General features: G+C 40.7%; 2 protein-coding genes across 2 annotated transcripts in view; one reads left to right on the top strand and one right to left on the bottom strand.

Moving 5' to 3' along the window:
• Positions 1 to 3,223: 3,223 nt before the first annotated feature.
• On the top strand, positions 3,224 to 5,083 carry mixl1 (Mix paired-like homeobox). Its single transcript, XM_061244069.1, has 3 exons — positions 3,224 to 3,462; positions 3,663 to 3,877; positions 4,353 to 5,083. Exons 1-3 carry the CDS (start codon positions 3,360 to 3,362, stop codon positions 5,031 to 5,033), a joined length of 999 nt encoding a protein of 332 aa, XP_061100053.1. The 5' UTR covers positions 3,224 to 3,359; the 3' UTR covers positions 5,034 to 5,083.
• Positions 5,084 to 5,364: 281 nt separating this feature from the next.
• lin9 (lin-9 DREAM MuvB core complex component) overlaps positions 5,365 to 23,135 on the bottom strand; it is a 30,440-nt gene continuing 12,669 nt past the window's right edge. Inside the window, exons 8-15 of the mRNA XM_061242376.1 lie at positions 20,163 to 20,296; positions 19,671 to 19,796; positions 18,754 to 18,855; positions 17,588 to 17,668; positions 14,735 to 14,860; positions 13,905 to 14,087; positions 7,236 to 7,333; positions 5,365 to 7,032 (exon numbers count right to left, since the gene is read on the bottom strand). Of these exons, the coding sequence (XP_061098360.1) occupies positions 6,927 to 7,032; positions 7,236 to 7,333; positions 13,905 to 14,087; positions 14,735 to 14,860; positions 17,588 to 17,668; positions 18,754 to 18,855; positions 19,671 to 19,796; positions 20,163 to 20,296 (956 nt within the window). The 3' untranslated portion in view covers positions 5,365 to 6,926. The remainder of the gene's footprint in view (positions 7,033 to 7,235; positions 7,334 to 13,904; positions 14,088 to 14,734; positions 14,861 to 17,587; positions 17,669 to 18,753; positions 18,856 to 19,670; positions 19,797 to 20,162; positions 20,297 to 23,135) is intronic.

Genomic DNA, 23,135 nt, shown 5'->3' with positions numbered 1-23,135 from the left:
AAAAGAAAATGTTACAAAGAAAATAAATGTAATAATCCGCACGTTTTTGTTTTTGCTACGGCATGGGTTGAGGAACCATCGTTCAGGTCGTGGCACTTTGACAGAATTACAGCTAGTATACCGCACAGTAGCTATATTAAATAAGTTATAGGTTTGGCTTTGGGAACGAGGATTGTATGATTTCTACGAGATTCAGAAATGTGCAAGTGTGTGAGAGGTTTACCTATTATTGGCAATCAGACATGCTCCCCATCCATGTCCAAATTTGTCATTTATAACACGGCAACGTATGAAATCTAGAATGACAATTTACGATGTAATTAGCTAAAATGGGCCAGTACACTAATCCTCGAGTTTCATTCCAGTGCTGAGCTGTAACATTATTATGAATACATACTGTGAACATTACTTGTTGCTCATCGGATGCAATGTCTTTATAAAGAAAAATCACTGAAATCAGAAAAAAACAACCTTTGCGATACAATGTTTCTTAGGCCAGGGTAGCCTAACAAAATATAAAAACGATGCTGGCCTGTCACAAACTCATAAAAAAATTCTACTCGAGATTAAATAGTGATATTTTTAGGTGGCGGTCTGCCTCCCATTTTCCTGTCTGTCATTCCATTACAGTGGTTATTTTAGAGTTGACACAGGAACTGCCTATAAAGAATGGCTGCCACGGTGTTAATGGGTCATGGCATGTGGTAGTTGTTCTGGGTAGATCAAAAGAAATTCCCATCACAGGGCCTGTGTGTGAATCACTGTCCTTGTTTTAATCGAATTAACAACGTTAAACTCTTGACCAGACACACGCAAAACCTTTCCAAGGAAGCGTTTTGAGTATCAAGGACATGAAACGATAAAATCAAGGCAATGTTTGAAGTCAGCTACTGAATATTCAACAACTGTGTCAACATTTAATAATTTAATGTAATCTTCTGAAACTGTAGATAGCACTGGTGGAACATGGTAACATCAGTTTCCACTTAGTATAAACTCATTACAAATTACTAAAAGTAGTCAGAATTTACAATGGATACGAGTCAGATAAGCCACATGCATTGGAACTCAAATTTACCATTACAACTACAAATGTAGCCCTTTATTAATAAGCATTTGTTAATTGTATATTAATTATTGTATCTTTTATTGAATCATTTCTGCTTTATAATATTGATACTGTCTGTAGTATGTCATTTAATTCACATGTAACTGAATGTGATTAGCATTAAGCATCTTGTGTTACAATCTACTCAGGCATTGGTAGTTACCCTTAATATTGGCCAATGATGGCCATGTCAGTGACTTTGGACAGATTGGCTTGATGAAAAGATGCATGAAACATGAATGCTTCAATGTATAATTTGAGTCACTAGTGAGGGGTTTTTCAAATATATCTCCAAGATGTAAAGACTGGGACAATACGTGTGGGGACAAGCATCCCTCTGGCTATTTCGGCTGGGAAATCACCTGGTAGATAATCCATCACCTATTACCTTCATAGGTCTGCTTCCTGTCCCCAGATCAACACAACCAAGATCTGCCTTGAAAAGACAGTTGTACCGTGGCTCTCTTTGAGTATTACTAATTAATTAAATTATTTTAGATGGAAATTATTGTAAGCCAACAAGGCAATGTTAGATGTCATTGAGCTGGTATGTTTCTACTACACCGATTTCCAAATGACAAATGCAATTTTATGCTGGTAAAATGACTAGCCTGGAGAGTTTAGATATCAACACGTGCACAATATCAAAAATGAAAAATACAACAACCGGATCAGCCCTTGTGAACTCTGTAGAGTATGCTAGATTCAACACATGCACATATGAGAAATTCAATATGCATATTGTGAATCACCATTATACTCTTAAACATGCCAAATTGCTCCAGAAAAAAAGGTAATGGGAATTATTACATAGCCTTGTTGCTGAGTGAATCTGTTGAGCAACCTTAGACAAATATGGTCTTGAAATACTTGCATTCTTACCAGTAACTGAAGAACTAAAGTATTTCAAGGAAATATTTTGCTCAACAGATTCGCACATCAAAATATATTTATTTACTTATGTATTAATATTTAACTTTTTTAAACACTCATGCAAAACTCCTGAACTTCAGACGCTCCTAAAATGTGTCTGTATGAACTCCTCACCATCACACTCTTCCCTAACTTGGGTGGAGAGTGGTCATTCAACCAGGATGTTCCTGCCTAAGAGCTTTTAACTGAGTTTGTGTATTGGGGGTGTCTTTATTGTTGGTATGATTCATTTTGCATAAATGGGGAATGTGTAATCACTGCTGTTTGAATTACAAAGATGTAGATCTTAAAAGAAGATTAGAAGATGCTACAACTGTGTAAAAACACAAAGCGCAGAAAAAGTGCATACACAGACTCAAATATATTTTATTAAACTAAAATATGTGAAACATAGGAGGCAGTGGCTGGAAGCATGGAGGGGAAAGATGTGCCTGGAAAAAACCCTGCATCAAAAGCACAAAATTAAATAATTTTGTAAAAAGTATGATGAGTATGATGCTTGAATACTCCTGTTCAATGTTCAAAAGTTGTTTTTAAAACACATGATGTACATCTGAGGTTCCCAAACTTTTCACATTTCAAGATCTCCTGAAGTGACAAGCTTGTGGCTGAGAACCCCAATATGGCGCTTTGGATAAAGGTGCTATATAAATGCCAACCATTATTCCATTCCATTATATGGAAAAACACCCACTACAATGCAGTAGCTATTTAATTTATCCCATGGGATCTCCATAAGACATGGAACTATTAGTGAAGTGAAAATGACTAAATTCCAATGATGTCCAGAAGTCAGTCTAAAATGTGTGAAATATTAACAACATAATCTGAAAGGAAATCTTGCCATTTTACAGAGGATCATCTGGGACTCATGCTTGCCCTGTCACTACATTGGAAAACAATGCAGCCCGACAAATGGAAGCCCTTAATTAGACATATCTAAATGTCCTCAATAGGGCTAAACTAGCAACAGGGGTTTGTTCGTTGTGATCTCTCTCCCCAGGATGTCTTCTGGGGAAGCTGTCAAAGATGAAAAATGTTTTTCTATCAATGTGTATTTGCCAAGCGTTTCCATTAGGACCATTAGAGCAAAGCCTACGCCTGCCAACGGTGAGGCCTCAACTTCACACCTAACATCCACAGATGGGCTCCGAACAATGGCGTCTGAAGGTTTTAGAGCTGTTATTTCGGTGCCAGTCTAAAGAAATCGTCCAGCATTCACACTTCTCCGTCTGCTTTGATCACACTGAAGCGAAGCAGGATATAAAAAGGCACACGAAAACCAAGAAGCTCAGAAAACAGAACCACAAACGGGGAAATGTCTGCTATTCACGCGAAACTGCCTGCTAGAAATTCGGCTATACAGTTCCAGATGTTTTCGGAGGGGAATCCAGACAGACGGAGCAACATGCAACAAACCGGTTAGTGCCTGCATTCAGTGCCTGGTCTAGGTTAGCGAACATGTAGTATCGACAGCATTAATTGTACTTCTGGGATAATATTTTGTGCGGTAGAATAAAAGTTTTTCATATTGTAGTTACCTGAAAGTAGGCCAAATCAACTTGATTAGCTACGGCTAGAATTGTTCTCTAATTACTGATTTGTCAATGTTCATTTTCAGAATTCAGTGCCGTGGCCAATGGGACAAATTACTACAACACAGCGAACTCGGCATGTCCGAGCATGGCACTGCTAACTCATAGGAGAAAGAGGACCAACTTTACCCAGCAGCAAATTGAGGTCCTGGAAAAGGTGTACTCTGATACCATGTATCCGGACATTTACCTACGCGAAAAGCTGGAAGCGCTAACTGGCCTCCCGGAATCTAGAATACAGGTAAGCACTTTAACATGCAATGGCCTAACATTGTGTTCCGAACACACAAGTTAGCTCACGATGTTCTGAACAGTGCAACTTTTCATTACGAATAAATTAGTGATTTAAGTTAACTATTATACATGCAGTTAAACAGATGTGTTCAGCAACCTAATTAGAAGCCTATTGATGAACCTCACTCGAACATTTGATAAATTTTTATCTCTTTGTGCAATTGTTCGCAATAGCCTATTTGTCTTACGCTAAATAGCCTACACGGGGGGGCAGGAACGAGTTTGTAAACCACTGTAGCTATACTAAATGTCAGTATTGTGATTACATAGTAAAAATAATTGATATTGAAATGTGTGTTAAGTACAATCAAAGTGCGAGGTTAATGTTTGTAAAATAATAATAAAGACACGATTTTTTTATTTATTGTTATATTAGGCCATGTCTCGCGCCCAACTTAACACGCGTTTTCTGTTCTTCGTAGGTCTGGTTCCAAAACAGGCGGGCAAAATCCCGGCGTCAGTCTGGGCCTCCGTCAATGAAACCGAGTCATACTGCAAGTCCAATCACCCCGTTCTCGCAGCTTCAGAACCGAATGCCTATAGAAATACAAAGAATGGCCAACTTCGCCTTGGGAAACGACTACAGATCACAGCTTAACAACACGACGGAGGATATCCACGGGAAAACAAAAACACTCAAGAAACACGGGGACTATGCACATCCGTCCGTCCCCAGCACTTTTGATGCAATCAATGACGGAAAGATTCGTCACCTGGACGATCACACGAACATCACAGGACCCAGCAGCGGCAGAGTTCGACATTACCAAAGTGAGGGGGATTTTACGAAGTCACTCTCCCAAAGTAACGTCAGCAAAGCACTGAAGCACATTCTTGTGGAATATGACAACTTCCCACCAAACAAAACGATCGGACCAGAGATGAAAGTGGTGATTCCTCCTATACCTTCACCGACTAATTTCAGAAGATCCTCACCCAAACAAGTGTTAGTATGTCCCGTTCAACATATTCAAGTAAAGAGCAAGCATGAGCGTTTCGGTCATTTCTCTCCAATCCGAGGCACCGAACCAAGAGAGAAATTTTCTGATTCGGATTCCGACTGGGAAAATGGAGTCATCTCAGGATTTAGCGATTTCTTGTAACGTTGTGATGATACACATTTTGGGCGGTTTATATATTTTCCAAGTTTACATTTGAGCTAAAACTTACACTCGCCCTTTTTAAAAAAACCCAAAAGAAACAGTAGACAATTTATTTATTGTATTTAACTAAAGTACCTTGTAAAGTAGTCTTAATTATGATCTTGTTGAATAAAGATGTTTGTATTTTGGATGCAAGTTTTGAAATTCTTTGGAATGTTCCTGTGGGATACAAACCTTTAAGGCCCGACTGTTACGAAGTCTTGAACAGAGGTTAAATTCAGACAAGGACCTGGCAGAATGACATTGGTTGATCAGAGTACAAACAAAACCCTTTGTTTAAAGACAAATTTTAATTAAAATAACCTGCAAGAAAAAAATACTTACAAATGCACAAGCTTAGCTAGAATGCTCAAACTGCTTACACACCCACCCAGTGAACTCAAGTTATAAATAGTCATTACATTTTGGGCCTGTTCAATTTTCATGTGAAGTTGTCAGTGATGTAATATATACAATAGCTGCAAGTTACCTGCAAATATGTTTGGGGGAGGAGGACGGGGTCCTACCTACATTTTTTAGGTATTTACATAATCAAGGGAAGGAGGGTAGTCACCCATAAATATACTGAACATATGGGTGTGCTCGTCAAGATGAAGAGAACTCTGCTTTAGAAAAATAGCAAAGTGATAACCTTATATAAAAACTGAGGATAAAAATTGTATCAATGTACTTACAGAAAAGTATAAAAGTCACCTCTAAATTCTCAAGGTGTCCTGAACCGCATGTACAATAAAGCCTACACACTTGTCAAAGATGACTGCCTTTACATTTTTAGAATCATGTAAAAACACTACAAATAGTCTTTCTGGAAAAGTTTAAAATGGGGAGCCTTTCCATGCCTGCTCTAACAGGAATATAGTAAATTATAAAAAATATGTCCTCTCTATTGGAAAAAATTATCCTGCATATATCCCTCCATCATTAAGAGATAATGGCAACAAGGTAAAATATTAAAAACCTTATTTTCATTGAGCATTTACACATCCTGCAATTCTTCAGAACAAGGTTAAACAATTGTGTGTATTCTGACACACCTGACATAAATTAAATGTTGTACAATGAACAGTACAAAGAAGCTGCTTGAAGTCCTGTTTGGCACAAAGATGTCAACAGGTTTGTTTAACCCCACCAGCAACGCTCAAATGCACAGGGCCATTCTCAAGCAAGTTTATGCAGAACAGGGGCCACTTCTTAAAGAAGTGAAGAGAATCTCTCCTGAACTTATCGTTTTTGTCTGGAATAAATCAGCCAGTTGTTGCTTTGCAAACAGAAACGTTGCCCCACAGAACATATAACATCTGTATCATTTCACATTACATTTACAGGTGGTGTAGTTAAAGTGTGAATCACAAACAACTTGTGCTCAGGTGAAATCAATTTTAGAATACCAACAGTTGTTTTATATAATGAACAGAATCTTTAAAAAATGCGCAACTGGCAATATTAGCAGGCAAACTTGACCGAAGATGACGTTTAAAATACGAATGTAAAATCTGTAGTGTGGTGTGGTGGGGTGGGGGTTCCTATTAATGCAAGATCTGGTAACCTGAAGATAATTTTCTGGGAGTACAATAAAGTGTATGAGAACAAATGGAGATCATACAAACATTCTTGAAAACAGACACTGAATATCCAGAGTTGGACCTGCCATTTAAATAGCCTGGAGGCATTATCACAACATTTAAATCGAGAAAGCTGGAGGTGTGTATGAGATTGGTATAGTACTTCCACTGTTGAGGTCTGTGGACATAACATTTAAATACCAGTTTGACATTATATACAGTGAACAGATTTTCAGACTTTTACTATACAACACTGAAAGGGTGATGAACTTCAAACTCTGTTGGTGTTGTTGGCAGCAAAGGCATGAAGATTGCCCATCTGACTCAAGCCACTCTGAATGTGAGCCACATGGATCTCTACGTTGTTCTGAAAACAGCTGGGGAAGAATACCAGAGAAAATGTTTCACGGATGCAAACTGGTACAATAAAATAATGCATAGAAATAACAGCAAAACTCATGCACTGGTAAGAGAAGAAACTTATTATATGGCTTGTTAAGGCCTGTTCAACATGAACACCACAATTCAACAAACAGTTTTTGCTGAGTGTGGCTTATAATTTCTTTATAGGAATTCTTACCTGAGGTTGGAATCATCTATTGAGTCCTTGATGTCATTTAAAGAGTCTGTTAGCGATTTAAATTCAAATGAATTCAAGTCATTTCCCTCAGCCAAACACTGCAAAAGAAATAAGGGGGGGGGGGGGGCAAGGTCATAAATATTTTAATGTTTCCCGAAGTCTTCTTAACAAAGTCTTCTTGTCTCCTAAGCGTGTTTCCCGAAACGTTCTTAGCTAAGTATACCTTCTGTAAGTGGTACTTTCATAAGGTTGGTCTGGACCACTCTTAGCTATACCTTATCGATGTTGTCAGCTCACTCCGCTAGTGGCCACCACTGTTGACCGCAAGCCTCTGAAATCAGCTGTTGCTCCTATCTGTCTCAATCTGTTAAGCAATATGTACACTAATACTTCTACAGTTGTAGTTGGCTAATAATATTACTAAAATACAACATTAATGGGACATTTTTCATGCAAAGAATAAAAGTGTACGTTACGAAGGATGCACGTTGTACTTTATTGAACATGATGCTTAATTGCCTTTTAAATTATATTTATAAACTGACGATTTCCACTCTCTCTGTGGGCGGGAGCGATGTTTAACCATAGTTCTTTCTTTGTTTTGACGGACACCGTAGTCCTAAAACCGGAAAATAAGGTTTCTTTATTCAGCGCCACGTCCTCTAACAATATCTCCATTTAATTTGCGGACTGCTTCTCTGTTTTTTTTTTCTGCCATAGCTCATGTTGTTTTCGTGTTGGTGCGTTTTACTCGTTGGAGCACTTATATTGAACATCAGGTAATCAGAGAAAATAGTGAATTACACCAGTAATGTGATGGTGCTTCAGGCAAAGCAACCCTGATTGCAAAGTCATTTAAGGCACCATGACAATGGTGCCTTAAATGTCAATAAAACATGACATGCCAAAGAAGGCATATTGCTAGGTGGCGTAGTGGGACGAGGTGCGATACCACAATCTGATATCACAAACCGTAAATAGGTCTATAATTTGGCTAAAAATATATATACGGTTAGCAGTTTTCAATTCTATTAAGTTCCCACAAGTCATGATAAAAATATTGCATTTAGGTATTTCTGCAGTGTTTTATTCATAAAGAACACTACTTTCTGTCATAATGCAGTAAACAGTCGCTACATGGAGTGAATAATCGATCTTAGAGGTGTAGATGGGCCTAGTAATGTCACATGTAGAAGCTATGACTTAATCAGCCTCTCCTAAGGGATAGTTCCGGAAACACGCCAAGAAAAGTAAACAACTTTAGTAAGGTGCACCTTTCGAGTCTTCGGAAAATGTTGAGACACCGTTATCGGGAAACGCGGCCCAGAGCTGTAATATGATGACATTACTTCCCATGGTGAAAATGAACAAAAGCACAAAATGACCGAAAACCTGGTGAACAGGTTTCCAAGTACTGCATTTTGTCATGACAGAATTTGGATCAATTTTGCTTTAGCAGTGGTACTTTCAATGTGAAGAATACAGAATCAAGCATCTGCTTCATTAAAAGCAGTATCAGCAGTGATACATGCACAACAGGACAACCTTCCTGAAGTTGCAAGTAAATGCCAGACCATGGTTCCAAAAATAGCAATATCAACTGCTTTGCCAATTGGAAAAAAAACAAATATCTGCTGGCCAGGTAACCTTAGACTGGATGTTTCAGTCCATCAATGTTTTATTTTATTTGGTTACCTAACTGATTAGTTATTGACATACAGCTATTGATTATGGTCTTTTCTATAATTCAACAAGACGCAAAACTTCATGGTTCGGTATTGAATTGGATTGTTTCACAAATGAGATTAAAAATGGGCACAATATTTCGCCAAAACCTATGAAATTGTGATATTCTAGTGTAACATTACTGAAGTCTGGTATCAAAATAATCTTATTAGTAATTCACAATCTGGTTCCCTCAACCACAAGGCTGAGATTTGGCTGTAGGCGGACTTTCCAGCAAGACCCAATACAAACCTCAAAATACACGCAGAAATGGTTCTGTGACCACAAAATCCATGTTCTGCAGTGTCTTTCTCAGGCACTGAATCTCAAAAACCCGTGGGCTGAACTGAAGAGGGTAGTGCATAAGCACAAGCTCAAGAATGTGAATGATCTTGCAAGGATCTGCATAGAGGAATGGTCCAAAATCCCTCCAAATGTGTTCCTTAACCCCTTATGGGCAGATGTGACCTGCATGTTACAATCTCCCTTAACAGACGGATGTGATGCCAGTGTTGTATTTGATCATACAACTATTTTTCAAGACACTTGAAATGCATTGTGAGCCCTAGGCCTTCATATGGGTTTTCTATAGGGCGCCTTAGTCCATAACAGAATAACCTTGTCAAGCATTACAAACTTTTAAGACTCCATGCTGTTATCCTTGACAGAAGTGAATGCACCAAGTAATAAACCAGGGGTGCCAATAATTATGGAACCTTGATTTTGGTGAAATCTATTTATTAAATGAAAGTTTGATTTTGGTTGGTTCCATGGAAACATTTGTCTCCTGGCAAGAATTTTGTGTTTCTCGGGAATCATATATTTTTTTGTGCATTGCCAGTCAGGGGTGCTGAAGGAAGAATGGCTGGAAGAATATACAGGGAAATAGGGCAAGATAAGCTTCCATATTTTAGCAGACATGAGCAGGTTAAGTTCCAAAAAGGTGCCTCTAACTAAATATTATATGATGCATTACTGGGATTCTTAGTTCTTACTAATGCAAAAAGCATGTTTCAGTCCTTTCTAAAAATACCTTCCAAGAAATTTGGCTTTGAAAATGTACTGCAAGACAAATAAAAAATTATGATCCAGGAAAACATTTCTCATCAAATCTCAATCCCTGTTGGCTTCATTTATCCTGGACTGAGTATTTCAAAACTTTTAATCTAGATCAGAATTATCCAGATTTTGAAATCCCTTTTTTGCTATCGGAGATCTTGTTGGTTTTATTCCGGTTTTTAAAACAATTTTCAGATAGGATCATTCTGATCCTGATACCAGAATATTGTATAGGTCTCTATCTGTTGGTCAAAATAATGCAACATTTAATTAAGACACATTTTTCCCAACATATGAACTGTAATTCAGTTTTCATATTAGTCCTATTCATCTGAAGTACACTGCTCAAAAAATAAAGAACACAATCATTACAATGTAACTCAATCACACTTCTGGGATATCAACCTGTCCAGTTAGGAAGCAACAGATTGTGAATCAATTTCACCTGCTGTTGTGCAAATGGAACAGACAACAGGTGGAAATGAGAGGCAATTAGCAAGACAGCCCCTATAAAGGAATGGTTCTGCAGGTGGTGGCCACAGACCATTTCCCTGCCCTCATCCTTTCTGGCTGATTTTTGGTCACTTTAGCATTTTGCCAGTGCCCTCACCACTAGAGGTAGCATGAGGCGGTGTCTGCAACCCACAGAAGTTGCTCAGGTAGTGCAGCTCATCCAGGGTGGCACATCAATGCACGCTGTGGCAAGAAGGTTTGCTGTGTCTCCCAGCACAGTGTCAAGAGCATGGAGGAGACGTGGAGGGGGCCGTAGGAGGACAACAACCCAGCAGCAGGACCGCTATCTGCTCCTTTGTGCAAGGAGGAACAGGAGGAGCACTGCCAGAGCCCTACAAAATGACCTCCAGCAGGCCACTAATGTGCTCAAACTGTGAGAAACTCCATGTGAGACTCCATGAGGGTGGTATGAGGGCCCGACATCCACAAGTGGGGCCTGTGCTCACAGCCCAACACAGTGTAGCCCGATTGGCATTTGCCAGAGAACACCAGGATTGACAGATTCGCCATTGGCACCCTGTGCTCTTCACGGATGAGAGAAGGTTCACACTGAGCACATGCGACAGACGTGACAGAGTCTGGAGATGCCGTGGAGAACGTTCTGCTGCCTGCAACATCCTCCAGCATGACCGGTTTGGCGGTGGGTCAGTGATGGTCTTGGGAGGCATATCCTTGGAGGGCCGCACAGACCTCCATGTGCTAGCCAGAGGTACCCTGACTGCCATTAGGTACCAGGATGAGATCCTCAGACCATATGCTGGTGCAGTGGGCCCTGGGTTCCTTCTGATGCATGACAATGCTCAGCCTCATGTGGCTAGAGCGTGTCAGCAGCTCCTGCATGACGAAGGCATTGATGCTATGGACTGGTCTGCCCGTTCCCCAGACCTGAATCCAATCAAGCACCTCTGGGACATCATGACTCGTTCCATCCACCGACGCCACGTCGCACCACAGACTGTCCAGGAGTTGTCTGATGCCCTGTTCCAGGTCTGGGAGGAGATCCCTCAGGAGAACATCCGTCGTCTCATCAGGAGCATGCCCAGACGTTGTAGGGAGTGCATACAGGCACGTGGAGGCCACACTCACTACTGAGCCTCATTTTGAATTGTCTTGAGGAATTTCCACAGAAGTTGGATCAGCCTGTGATCTGATTTTTCCACTTTTATTTTGAGTATTATTCTGAATCCAGACCTCCATGGGTTCCATTGATCATTCTTATGTTATTTTGTTCTCAACGCATTCCACTATGTAATGAATAAAGATTTTGTAACTGGAATATTTCATTCATCGAGATCTAGGATATGTTTTATTCCCTTTATTTTTTTGAGCAGTGTAGTACACAACACATGGGCCAAAGTGAGTCTTATTTCAAAATTCAGTTTGCAAAATTAGCCCTATTAAAAAAAAAAGTAATAAAAACTAATAACTTCCGAACACAACCATTTTGAGAGCATAATACGTTTACTGATCAATCAACCCTAGTTAATACAAGGGTTCACGACAGACTGTCCAACGGGTACATCTGAATTTGTGCATAGCATTTTCTGATTCAGGCGGCACGGATGGTGCAGTGGGTAGCACTGCCGCCTCACAGCAAGGAGGTCCTGGGTTCGAATCCCCGTCGGCCGGGGCCTCTCTGTGCGGAGTTTGCATGTTCTCCCCGTGTCTGCGTGGGTTTCCTCCGGGTACTCCGGTTTCCTCCCACAGTCCAAAGACATGCACGTTAGGCTGATTGGAGAGTCTAAATTGCCCGTAGGTATGAGTGTGTGAGTGAATGGTGTGTGTGCCCTGAGATAGACTGGCGACCTGTCCAGGGTGTATTCCTGCCTTTCGCCCAATGTATGCTGGGATAGGCTCCAGCCCCCCTGCGACCCTGATCAGGATACGCGGGTTCAGGTAATGGATGGATGGATGGATGGATTTTCTGATTCAGCTTTTTGCACCTACCCATTACTTTAGGATAGATAAGAGTATATTTTCAAATAACATCCCAAAGCATTTACAATTTTTAAGACTTTCTTTAGAGCAATTTTAGTGTTGTGGGTTCTTAAAAATATTGCATTGTCCATTGGATATTGTTTTGGGAGGGTGCGTGTTAATGTGCAATCAACTGGAAAAAGAAACAATTTATTAAAAGTGCCGTGTGTCCCATATGTACCGACATCAACCTTGAATCCATCCTGAATCCGCCCTTTCAGAAGACTATCCAGATTTTGAGTATCAAACGTAATTTCCATCTTAGAATTTTGAAATACATTTGATCTAGATTCAAGATTCTAGGGATCACAAAATATTTTTCCCAATTTTTAAGACCAGCATTACAGCTTCTATCCCATTACTGATCCTATCCAAAAAACGTTTTTAAATACTGGGCCCTGGTCATTCAGGTTTTTATTTATATTTTTTATTTATTTTTATTTTTTAAATAAATGCCATGTACCTGAAGGAAGGACTACATAACTCATAAGTGCTACATCACTGTGTGCTAGTAGTTAAGGACATTAATAAATTAGCAAGGATATTTGTGACAATTCTAAACCCACATCCCTGGCCTTTGAAACCTACAGAGTCAATATTACCATATGCTAATCTTAGTCCCAGCTGTTCATCCAATGACATTTAAGGCTGAGAGATTTGTTGGCGTCTGCCACATAAATGCCATTGAATTTCATAGTGCACATGTAGGCGAAATGTTGACGGTTAGGTTAACAGTTTAAATTCAGTTGCTAATGTGAGAATATACATAAATTAGAAAATTAAACAAACCAAACAGTGACATGCCAACAACACATCCGCTCCTCACTGTCCTCAGCAGCTGTAATGTGTGCAGTGAACCTAATACTGTGCTCCAATCCTTAGACACCATCTCTGAAATTACAAGCCGCAGATGTGTGCTCTCGAATAATTTGCACAAAGGAAAGGCCTGCTTCCTGAAGAATTGGAGAGCAGCTGGAGGGTAAAGCTTGATTTACACTTTGTTGCCCAACAAAGTGTCGTCTGACACTTTCTCAGTGTTGCGCACCTGCAGAATTTTGTTATGCCATGGACAATCATACTTTGTCGCACAGCGTTGGTTGGAGAGCCAGATGGAACATTGAAATTAATTGTCATGGATAGGCTCCACCAGACATCGCCATATTTTCTAAATGTTTGCTGTTTGGCATCTTGTTATCAGAGACAACGGAACCATCATCGCAGACATTTCTTGAAGTAAATTGCCGAAACGTTGTGTGGTGCTTTCAATTTCTTCATATGACATGTCGCAAGGGTTGTGCGACAAAGCAAAAATCAAGCTTTAACCTGAGGAACCCAGCTTGAGTGGCCTGGATAACCGATTGGGAGCCCAGGCTCTAAGACGCAAGCGTGCCTTACCTTAATCTGTAGCAGTAGAGCAGTGAGGCCCGAGATGAGGTCGCTGAGGCTCTGGCTGTGGACACAGTGCTGGCCGCCGGGGAGGGCGTTGGCCTGTCGGACCATCTCCTGGGCCTGGTCTTCACAGCGCCGCCTCAGGTCTGTGGGCTGGTTGGCCGCCTGCATGCCCTGCTCTGGGGCCAACTAGAGAGAGTGGGGGGGGGGGGGGGGGGGGAGAGAGAGACTGAGGGCTCATTCCAAAAGTCTTCCCCCTTTTTCTACAGGTTAGAAAAAGAAGTGAAGACGGGGAATTAGGAAAATGGAATGTCCTTGCACCGTCAAACGTCAGTTCGAGGCTACGTCAGTTAGACGTGGCAGATGCATGGCAGAATGGGAAAGGTGGATCCACAAGGAGGCGCTCATGCTTCCTTGCTCAATGGCAAGATTGGGAGTTCATAACTTCTAGGTCCTAGATTTAACAGGTTGGAATGTCCTTAAAGACATTGATCGTTTTCTGGGTCAAGAGCAGGGGTGCACAACTGGTACTGCATACTGGTTTTCATTCCAATTACCCCCTTTAGTCTTCTGTTGGCTCAGTAAACTATGCTGATTCACTCCTGTACTTGTAAAGTAAAAAATTTAGGATACTGGCTGTGGCTGGTACTTGTACAAATATCTTGGCTAATAAAACCTGGACCTTGACTGACAGCACCGAAGTCAATGTATACAATAGAAAGCACAGGCAGATTTCAAATGATGTAACGTTGTTTATTAGCGCAAGGAAAGATGCTCAAGGTCCAAAAGCGTTTCGGCTGAAACCACACCTCCTGAACCACATCACAAACCCTTACCTCATAGCAGTACTGCTGCACCTCGTGTAAGACTTTGTTGAGGTCCTTATTCAGCTGCTCCAGGTCCAGCACAATGGTTGCATACCTCTTCTGAAACTCGAATCCTATCGGCATCGAGTACGATTTCTGTTCAAACAAATGCACTGCAGTATTATTTGCAGTAAATATATAGCACCATAACCATCAAAATGCAGCAATTAAGAATGACAACCTCATTTACAGTGCAGATCATAAGTATTTGGACATATCATTTCTGTTGGCTTCCTTGACTGCCATTGGCACAACTCCATAGTCAGTTACTGGTTTGACAACGAGGACCGAAGGCAATTAAAAGCTTAGAGTAGATAAAGCACTTATACCTGCACTAAGGAAGTGATTGAACACACCTGACTCATCAGAAACATTTACCAAATATTATGGCAACTGAAATGGTGCCATAAGATACCTTTCTCTGATAGGGTCATTCCATGAAAAATTGACCAGAGGTTTGGGAGTGGACCACTCCAATTTTGCTCAAACTTAGTGTAAATGTTCTTTTTATATTCAGCTGCCTTGGATTTGTAATTCTAAATAATACCCAAATAATCTCTTGCGAGTAGACATGTATTCTCACACAATTTTCTGTCTAGTGACAGATTATGATATTTTCATAATACTGCTCAGAAAGAAATTGTTATTCACAAATGCTAAATTGTGCCACTTGCCAATTTCTCAATATTTGATTGCGCACTACAACAGCACCACTTGGTGTACTCCTAAAACAAGTAGATAGACGAGTAGAAACTTGTTCCTTGTTTCCACAAGGAATCTTTCCACCTTACCAACTACTTGGTTGAATATGCAACACTTTTTGGTCATTTTCTGGCGGGACCCAAATCTTTGTAAAATTCCCTTGTGGTTGTTCATTTATACTTCTTTTCTGTCTGTACATTTCATTCCCATCATTAATCATTTTAATCTCACCATTTCTATCCAGTTTCAAGGCTACATAAAGAGGAAATTCATGAAATGCAAGGAGATTCATGATTCAAGAGCATAACGTACAGTGCATCCGGAAAGTATTCACAGCACTTCACTTTTCCCACATTTTGTTATGTTACAGCCTTATTCCAAATTGGAATAAATTCCATTTTTTTCCTCAAAATTCTACACACAACACCCCATAATGACAACATGAAAGAAGTTTTTGAAATTTTTGTGAATTTATTAAAAATAAAGAACTAAGAAATCACATGTACATAAGTATTCACAGCCTTTGCTCAATACTGTGTTGATGCACCTTTGGTAGCAATTACAGCCTCAAGTCTTTTTGAATATGATGCCACAAGCTTGGCACACCCATCTTTGTTCAATCGGATTCAAGTCTGGGCTCTGGCTGGGCCACTGAAGGACATTCACAGAGTTGTCCTGAAGCCACTCCTTTGATATCTTGGCTGTGTGCTTAGGGTCGTCCTGCTGAAAGATGAACCGTCGCCCCAGTCTGAGGTCAAGAGCGCTCTGGAGCAGGTTTTCATTCAGAATGTCTCTGTACATTGCTGCATTCATCTTTCCCTCCCTACCTTTTCCTGACTAGTCTCCCAGTTCCTGCCGCTGAAAAACATCCCCACAGCATGATGCTGCCACCACCATGCTTCACTGTAGGGATGGTATTGGCCAGGTGATGAGCGGTGCCTGGTTTCCTCCAAACATGACGCCTGGCACTCACGCCAAAGAGTTCAATCTTTGTCTCATCAGACCAGAAAATTTTGTCCAGAGTCCTTCAGGTGCCTTTTGGCAAACTCCAGGCGGGCTGCCATGTGCCTTTTACTAAGGAGTGGCTTCCGTCTGGCCACTCTCCCATACAGGCCTGATTGGTGGATTGCTGCAGAGATGGTTGTCCTTCTGGAAGATTCTCCTCTCTCCACAGAGGAACGCTGGAGCTCTGACAGAGTGTCCATCGGGTTCTTGGTCACCTCCCTGACTAAGGCCCTTCTCCCCCGATTGCTCAGTTTAGACGGGTGGCCAGCTCTAGGAAGAGCCCTGGTGGTTCCAAACTTCTTCCATTTACTGATGATGGAGGCCACTGTGCTCATTGGGACCTTCAAAGCAGCAGAAATCTTTCTGTACCCTTCCCTAGATTTGTGCCTCGAGCCAATCCTGTCTCGGAGGTCTACAGACAATTCCTTTGACTTCATGCTTGGCTTGTGCTCCGACATGCACTGTCAACTGTGGGACCGTATATAGACAGGTGTGTGCCTTTCCAAATCATGTCCAATCAACTGAATTTACCACAGGTGGACTCCAATTAAGCTGTAGAAACATCTCAAGGTTGATCAGTGGAAACAGGATGCACCTGAGCTCAATTTTGAGCTTCATGGCAAAGGCTGTGAATACTTAGGTACATGTGATTTCTTAGTTTTTTTATTGAAAATTTGCAAAAATTTCCAAAAAACGTATTTCATGTTGTCAGTATGGGGTGTTGTGTGTAGAATTTTGAGGAAAAAAATGAATTTATTCCATTTTGGAATAAGGCTGTAACATAACAAAATGTTGGAAAAGTGAAGCGCGGTGAATACTTTCCGGATGCACTGTATATGGCTCAAGAGCGAACTTTGCGAGGCTACGACCGGTTTCGCTGCGGTCAGAATTCATGTGGCTTTAATGTGGAAGCTATATGGCCCTACAGACAATGAAGGCATCTAGATGGCATGGATCATTTTCATTACAACATGGCAAACTTCAAAAGGCGCATTACTGTGCTCCTTTGACATGAATGCTACGTAGCCGGTAGACTCGGAGTGGTGACCGGATGTATAGCGCCCGGAGAGCAATAGGAGAAAATTCAACAATAAGAGAAAAGCAAAATGATCTTACCAACTTCTCAGCTTCAGTGTTCATTTCTTTCAGCTGCTTTATGTGTTCCTTCTTAATCATGAGTATTTTGGACAGTCTTGTCTGGGAGGAAGAGGGTTTACACAGTTACTCCGGCAGAGCAGCAGATAGAGACACTTGACACTTTTCTATCAGGAAATAAATTTTCTGCATATCAAACATCCAAACATGAGCTTCCACGCTCTTGACGGCAGCTTGAATCAGTCAGGCCATTCTCCTCTCTCAAGACCTTTTTCACTCACAGAACTGCTGCTCATGGCATGTTTCCATTTCTCGCACCATTCTCTTTAAGCTCTAGGGACTGATTTTTGGTGCCAGATGGGGTGGTTCGCATAACAGGCTCAAGAGTTAACAGATAATAGTGCAAAAGACTAAAACATCCTGTAAGCGGCTTGTCCTGTGGGCAGAAATGCCTTGTTAATGAGAGGGGTCAGAGGAGAATGGCCAGACTGGTTTAAGCGGACAAGAAAGCAACAGTCACTCAAATAAGCACACATTACAATACTGGTATGCTCTGAACACACAAAATGTCAAAACTGGACTTCAGCAGTTGTTCAAAAAACATCTAATATAGTGTGTATACAATGGGCCCCAGAATTATTGGCACTTTTTAAATATACACAAAAAGTGCTGTAAACATAAAAATAAAGTATGCTTTATTTTCCAACTTAATTTTTTAAAAGTAGTGTGCTTTATTAGTGATTCAATGGAATCAACCAAAGCCTTAAATAAAAAATATTGCCCAAAAAACAGATTCCAAAATTAGTGGCACTCCTGGTTTAATACTTTTTGCAAACACCCCAGGCATAGAGGACAGCCATGAATTTTTCCCCTAGAATTAGGGATGTTTGACCATTCATCCGTGCCATGTTTCCAAAAAGTTGGTATGGAGATGCAATGAATTTCAGAGATTGGTTGAATCTCTGAAATTCTTAAATGAGATTACCAAATAAAAAAAACAGAGTAAATGTATTGAGTAGAAGTAAATTTTCCTGTATGTTTGAACATAAAATATAAATCATTATCCATGTTGTTGTTTACATTTATTTTAAGGGTGCCAATAATTCTGAAGCCCACTGTATATTCCCCCTAAAAACAGTATGGACCAAGCTGATGACCAAATTGAGGTTGAGAAAAGCTAGACTCACAACTTGTACAAGGAATTTGACGGGGAATCCGCCCAGGGTGTCACCCTCTGTGCCAGATAGTTTGTTCTTCCACGGTGACTGACCCAGTAGTGGGTCATTTCCCTGCAGGAAAAATCGGGAGCAAGCAATGGATTCAACATCATTTAATCCATTAGGGAGGTTGGAATGCTTCATGATACCCAAAACGGGAGGATCTATCATAAATGGGAGTCATATGAACAAATCTTTACAGGGGAGAATTTTTTTTTTTTTAATTGGACAATTAATTGGCCACCCATCAGTCATTTGTGGATGTGAATTGATGTACTCAGTGAGTATGGCAGGGGAAGTCACTTTTACTTCACCTTGGATCTTCATCTCTTTCTAATGTGGTAGCGTAGTGGTTAAGGTACATGACTCGATCCCCGGTGTAGCCACAATAAGATCCACACAGATCCGCACAGCTGTTGGGCCCTTGAGCAAGGCCCTTAACCCTGCATTGCTCCAGGGGAGGATTGTCTCCTGCTTAGTCTAATCAACTGTACGTCGCTCTGGATAAAAGTGTCTGCCAAATGCCATTAATGTAATGTAATGTGGCCTGTTTGTCACACGATTCAACTAATTGTTGTTTGTAAAGGTTCATGAACCTTCACACACCCATCACTAATATCAAACAAGTTCAATAAACTTCAATTTAATTGAGAGGGATAAGCAGTAGCAGCCACATACACTTACTTGAAATCAATATTTGAAGAACAACTTCAAAACCTATTGTTAGTGCTAACAAATTGAATGACTAAACTATTTAACAAAAGACAGATGACCTAACATGGTCCATTAGGATTATTTAGCACAGACATGTTTAAACAGAATAACAGTATGTAGCTCCATAAATCATCATGCAAGGTGCGGTGTAGTGAGAAGGCTGGTTTCTCTACCATCATAGCGGGCTGAGCGGAGGAGGGGTAAGGCAAGCGGGGAGGGGTCACCAGCGACTGGAACCGAGACGGCCTCTGTTTCTGAGCGAATGCGGAGATGGGCATCGTTTCGTGAGGTTCGTTGCTCTGTGGAGGAAATCGACAGCAAACTGAGCTCAGCGCCATCACCCTTTCAGTCCCAAGCCCAATATGAAGTGGCTTCACCCACATCCCAAGGGCTTTCTGCTTTGGTTGAGAAAGTTGAGAATTTAGTAGGGTTTTAATAGGGGCCCAAAACAATAGTATGGCAGGCATTTTGATTGGTTGAAAAGGTATCAGGTCGGGAGTGCCATATGGCACTCTTGGGATTTTACAGTGGTCACACTTTAGTGCCATATGGCACTCTTGGACTGAAAGGGTTAAATCACTTTTCACACACAGAAATGTGGAACCTTACAGGTACAGAAGATTTCCGTAACTAATTGCAGATTTCAGAAGGTTGGCAGGACTCACAAGGACTTCATAGTCAGGGACCGTGTGCGTTCCCAAACCGTTTCTGTCGAAGGTTACTCGGTAGGTGGCAGCACTGGTGTCCACTGCATCAATCTGCCCTGTGAACAGGCCGTCGTGGACCCCTCTCAGGCGAGCTGTAACACAAACAGACGTATCGACACCATGGAAATGGCTTGGGACCAAGACAGGAAATGGTCACTGAAACAGGCCCTAGTTCAAAACAAATGGCTATACAATTTTTTTTATACATATAGAATGCACAATCCCCATTTGTTAGCCATCAATGCACTGCCCTCAGATCACAAGAATGCAGGCTACACAATTGTGCACACAGCCATTTCAAACAAAGGACAGGGAGACATCATAAACATAGCTACATAACACTACATTTACAAACAACAATAGGGAATACCAGTAAGTTGAATCTTTGGCCAAACAGGCCACATTAGAAAGAGATAAAGACCCAAGGTGAAGTAAAAGTGGCTTCCCCTGACACACTCACTGGATACATCCAATTCACATCCACAAATGACTTGATAAAAATGAAGTGCAAGATGAAGATAAGATTGAACAGATTTTAAATCGCATCTTCACATCTGACAGTTTCATAATCCAAGTATTCCTGTCACATGAGACATCTGAATATCAGCATATCCACAGAATATAAATAGAGATTTAGACCACTAAATTTCCATTGTCCATTACTTGACATAAATTGAGCACAGAACAAAATCCATTTATAAAACCCATTGAAAGGGTTACATTTCTTAGCATCTAATTGTAATAAGATGTATTAAAAGCTTAAAGTTGAGGATTTCCAGACATTGTTAAAAAAAGAAACTATTTTGTGACATTAACAGCTATATTTATTGCTACAGATTCTTGTTCAGCTGAACAATTTCGACCAATTTGTAGACGGGTTTGTTGAGCATTGCAAACTGAAATAAATATTACACAACCAGTTTCTTGACACTACAGAAATGTAGCGTACATTCCCTACAGTGTAAAATACTGTGTCTATAAACAGGAATGCCTGTTGTTGAAATTTAAGAATGATAGCTGTCAGCAATGCAGACCAGCCTTAAAGGCAGAAAAAAGGAAGCAAGTTCTCAGTGCGGTACTACGCACATTGTGGACTGCGAATAGTGTTGTTGTTATTAATATTAATAATAGCTGCAAGCAGTGATGTATAGGGTCCATTTTGACCACAAGCAAAGTATTAGCCGGAGGTCACACTGGCCAGTGAAATACTGCCTTTGTGGAATGCAGGATATTACAAAATCAAAATAATGTATAGCATTCCCTCGCACAGGCAAATCAGCGATCCAAATACAACTTTAAAAGGCCAACAATGAAAAACACGAATAACCTATTATTGCACACGACTGCACCTGATTACCTTATGATTATAGTAACATTGTCACAGAGGGACAGCGGGAAAAATGTAGCTTTTTAATTATAGCTTAGCCTACCATTGACAGCTTGCTGGAGGAGGTAATTCAAAATGCAAATTTTACAGAGAACAACCGCAGTAATTCTAGCCTTCTTTTAACAGTGCAGTCATTTTTTTGATGTTTTAATAGGCTATAATACAAATATGACCTGTAAAGAAAACAACTTAAATGTTACCGAGAGCGTGACATCTAGTTTTGAACTTCTCATACAAATGAAAGTGCATTCTTTTATTCTTGCAATGATATCAACGGCTGTGAAAATATGATCGTCATACAAATGTCAGACACTAGAAAAGACTGGCTCAAAGAAACAGGAATAATTATTTTCCTGTGGTTCATGTTTGGGTCACTGTCAGTTGTTATCTTTAAAAGCATACTATGCAGGATTTTTCGCTCCTGTGTTTACAGACAAAACATCCACGCATATGTGTGCCTTGATATCAATGAGTGAAGAAACCGCTGTCTAACATGTTTAGTAAAACATCAGCTTTAGTCGTCACTTTCCACACATGCCATTTAGCTAGCTATTTAACATTACTTGTGTTTGTATTTAGTTAGCCAACTTTAGCGAAACATTAGCTAGTGGTGACACTAGCCACTGCTGCCAACACCAGTGGATTTCAGTCAGCTCTAGCCTGCCAGTGCAATACTGAAACATAAGCATGCATACCCACAAACACATCAATTCATTGTCGCTTTTATTTTTATCAGAAATCATAAGTCTTCTGAAAGTAATGCAGTCTTATGCAGTCTTATGACTTAGGCATTAGCTCACCGGCCAGGAGAGGTAGTATAATCTCCTGAAAATATAAGCACAATTTAGAATAGCTAATAATGCAGCAGCTAATTAATGTAACTGAAAGCTGACCAGCCACTTGATTAATGGTTAGCCACCAAGGCTAATCTCTCGCAAACCCAGTTCACCACTGGAGTTGCCAAACATCTCCTCTCCTGCTCCCCTCCCCTTCTATTGGATCACAGAGCATGAGAGTTCAGTGTATTGGACATATACTTTTCAGATACAACACAGTAATAAAAAATAAATGTCATTGGCTTGTCACTCCATATTTTGACACAAGTACAATGTCAGAAGAAAGAAATGCAAATTACCAAAATAAATCCAAAATGGAAGACTTCATTGGTCCTGGTAAATTTGTTCCTCATGAGGAGAGGGTCCTGTACAACACATTTTGTGACTATAGAGCTACAGGGCTAAAGGGGTTGGGTCTGTGAATGTCAAAATGTTGTCAAGTGGACTACAGCGCCACCAGGTGATTCATCTACACCATAATTGAACAGGGGCGGCACGGATGGTGCAGTGGGTAGCGCTGCCGCCTCATAGCAAGGAGGTCCTGGGTTCAAATCCCTGTTGGCTGGGGCCTCTCTGCGTGTCTGCATGGGTTTCCTCCGGGTACTCCGGTTTCCACCCAGTCCAGAGACATGCAGGTTAGGCTGATTGGCGAGTCTAAATTGCCCGTAGGTATGAGTGTGTGAGTGAATGGTGTGTGTGCCCTGTGAT

This window comes from Conger conger, chromosome 5 (assembly GCF_963514075.1).
Source record: "Conger conger chromosome 5, fConCon1.1, whole genome shotgun sequence".
In the NCBI taxonomy this organism is placed as follows: domain Eukaryota; kingdom Metazoa; phylum Chordata; class Actinopteri; order Anguilliformes; family Congridae; genus Conger; species Conger conger.
This window is presented reverse-complemented; position numbering and strand designations above follow the sequence as displayed.

Bases quoted from the DNA above. Each gene is read 5' to 3' on its own strand.
- mixl1 (XM_061244069.1), top strand. From the start codon at position 3,360: ATGTCTGCTATTCACGCGAAACTGCCTGCTAGAAATTCGGCTATACAG. The intron at 3,463-3,662 runs GTTAGTGCCTGC...GTTCATTTTCAG, and splicing joins GAGCAACATGCAACAAACCG to AATTCAGTGCCGTGGCCAAT. The intron at 3,878-4,352 runs GTAAGCACTTTA...TGTTCTTCGTAG, and splicing joins TCCCGGAATCTAGAATACAG to GTCTGGTTCCAAAACAGGCG.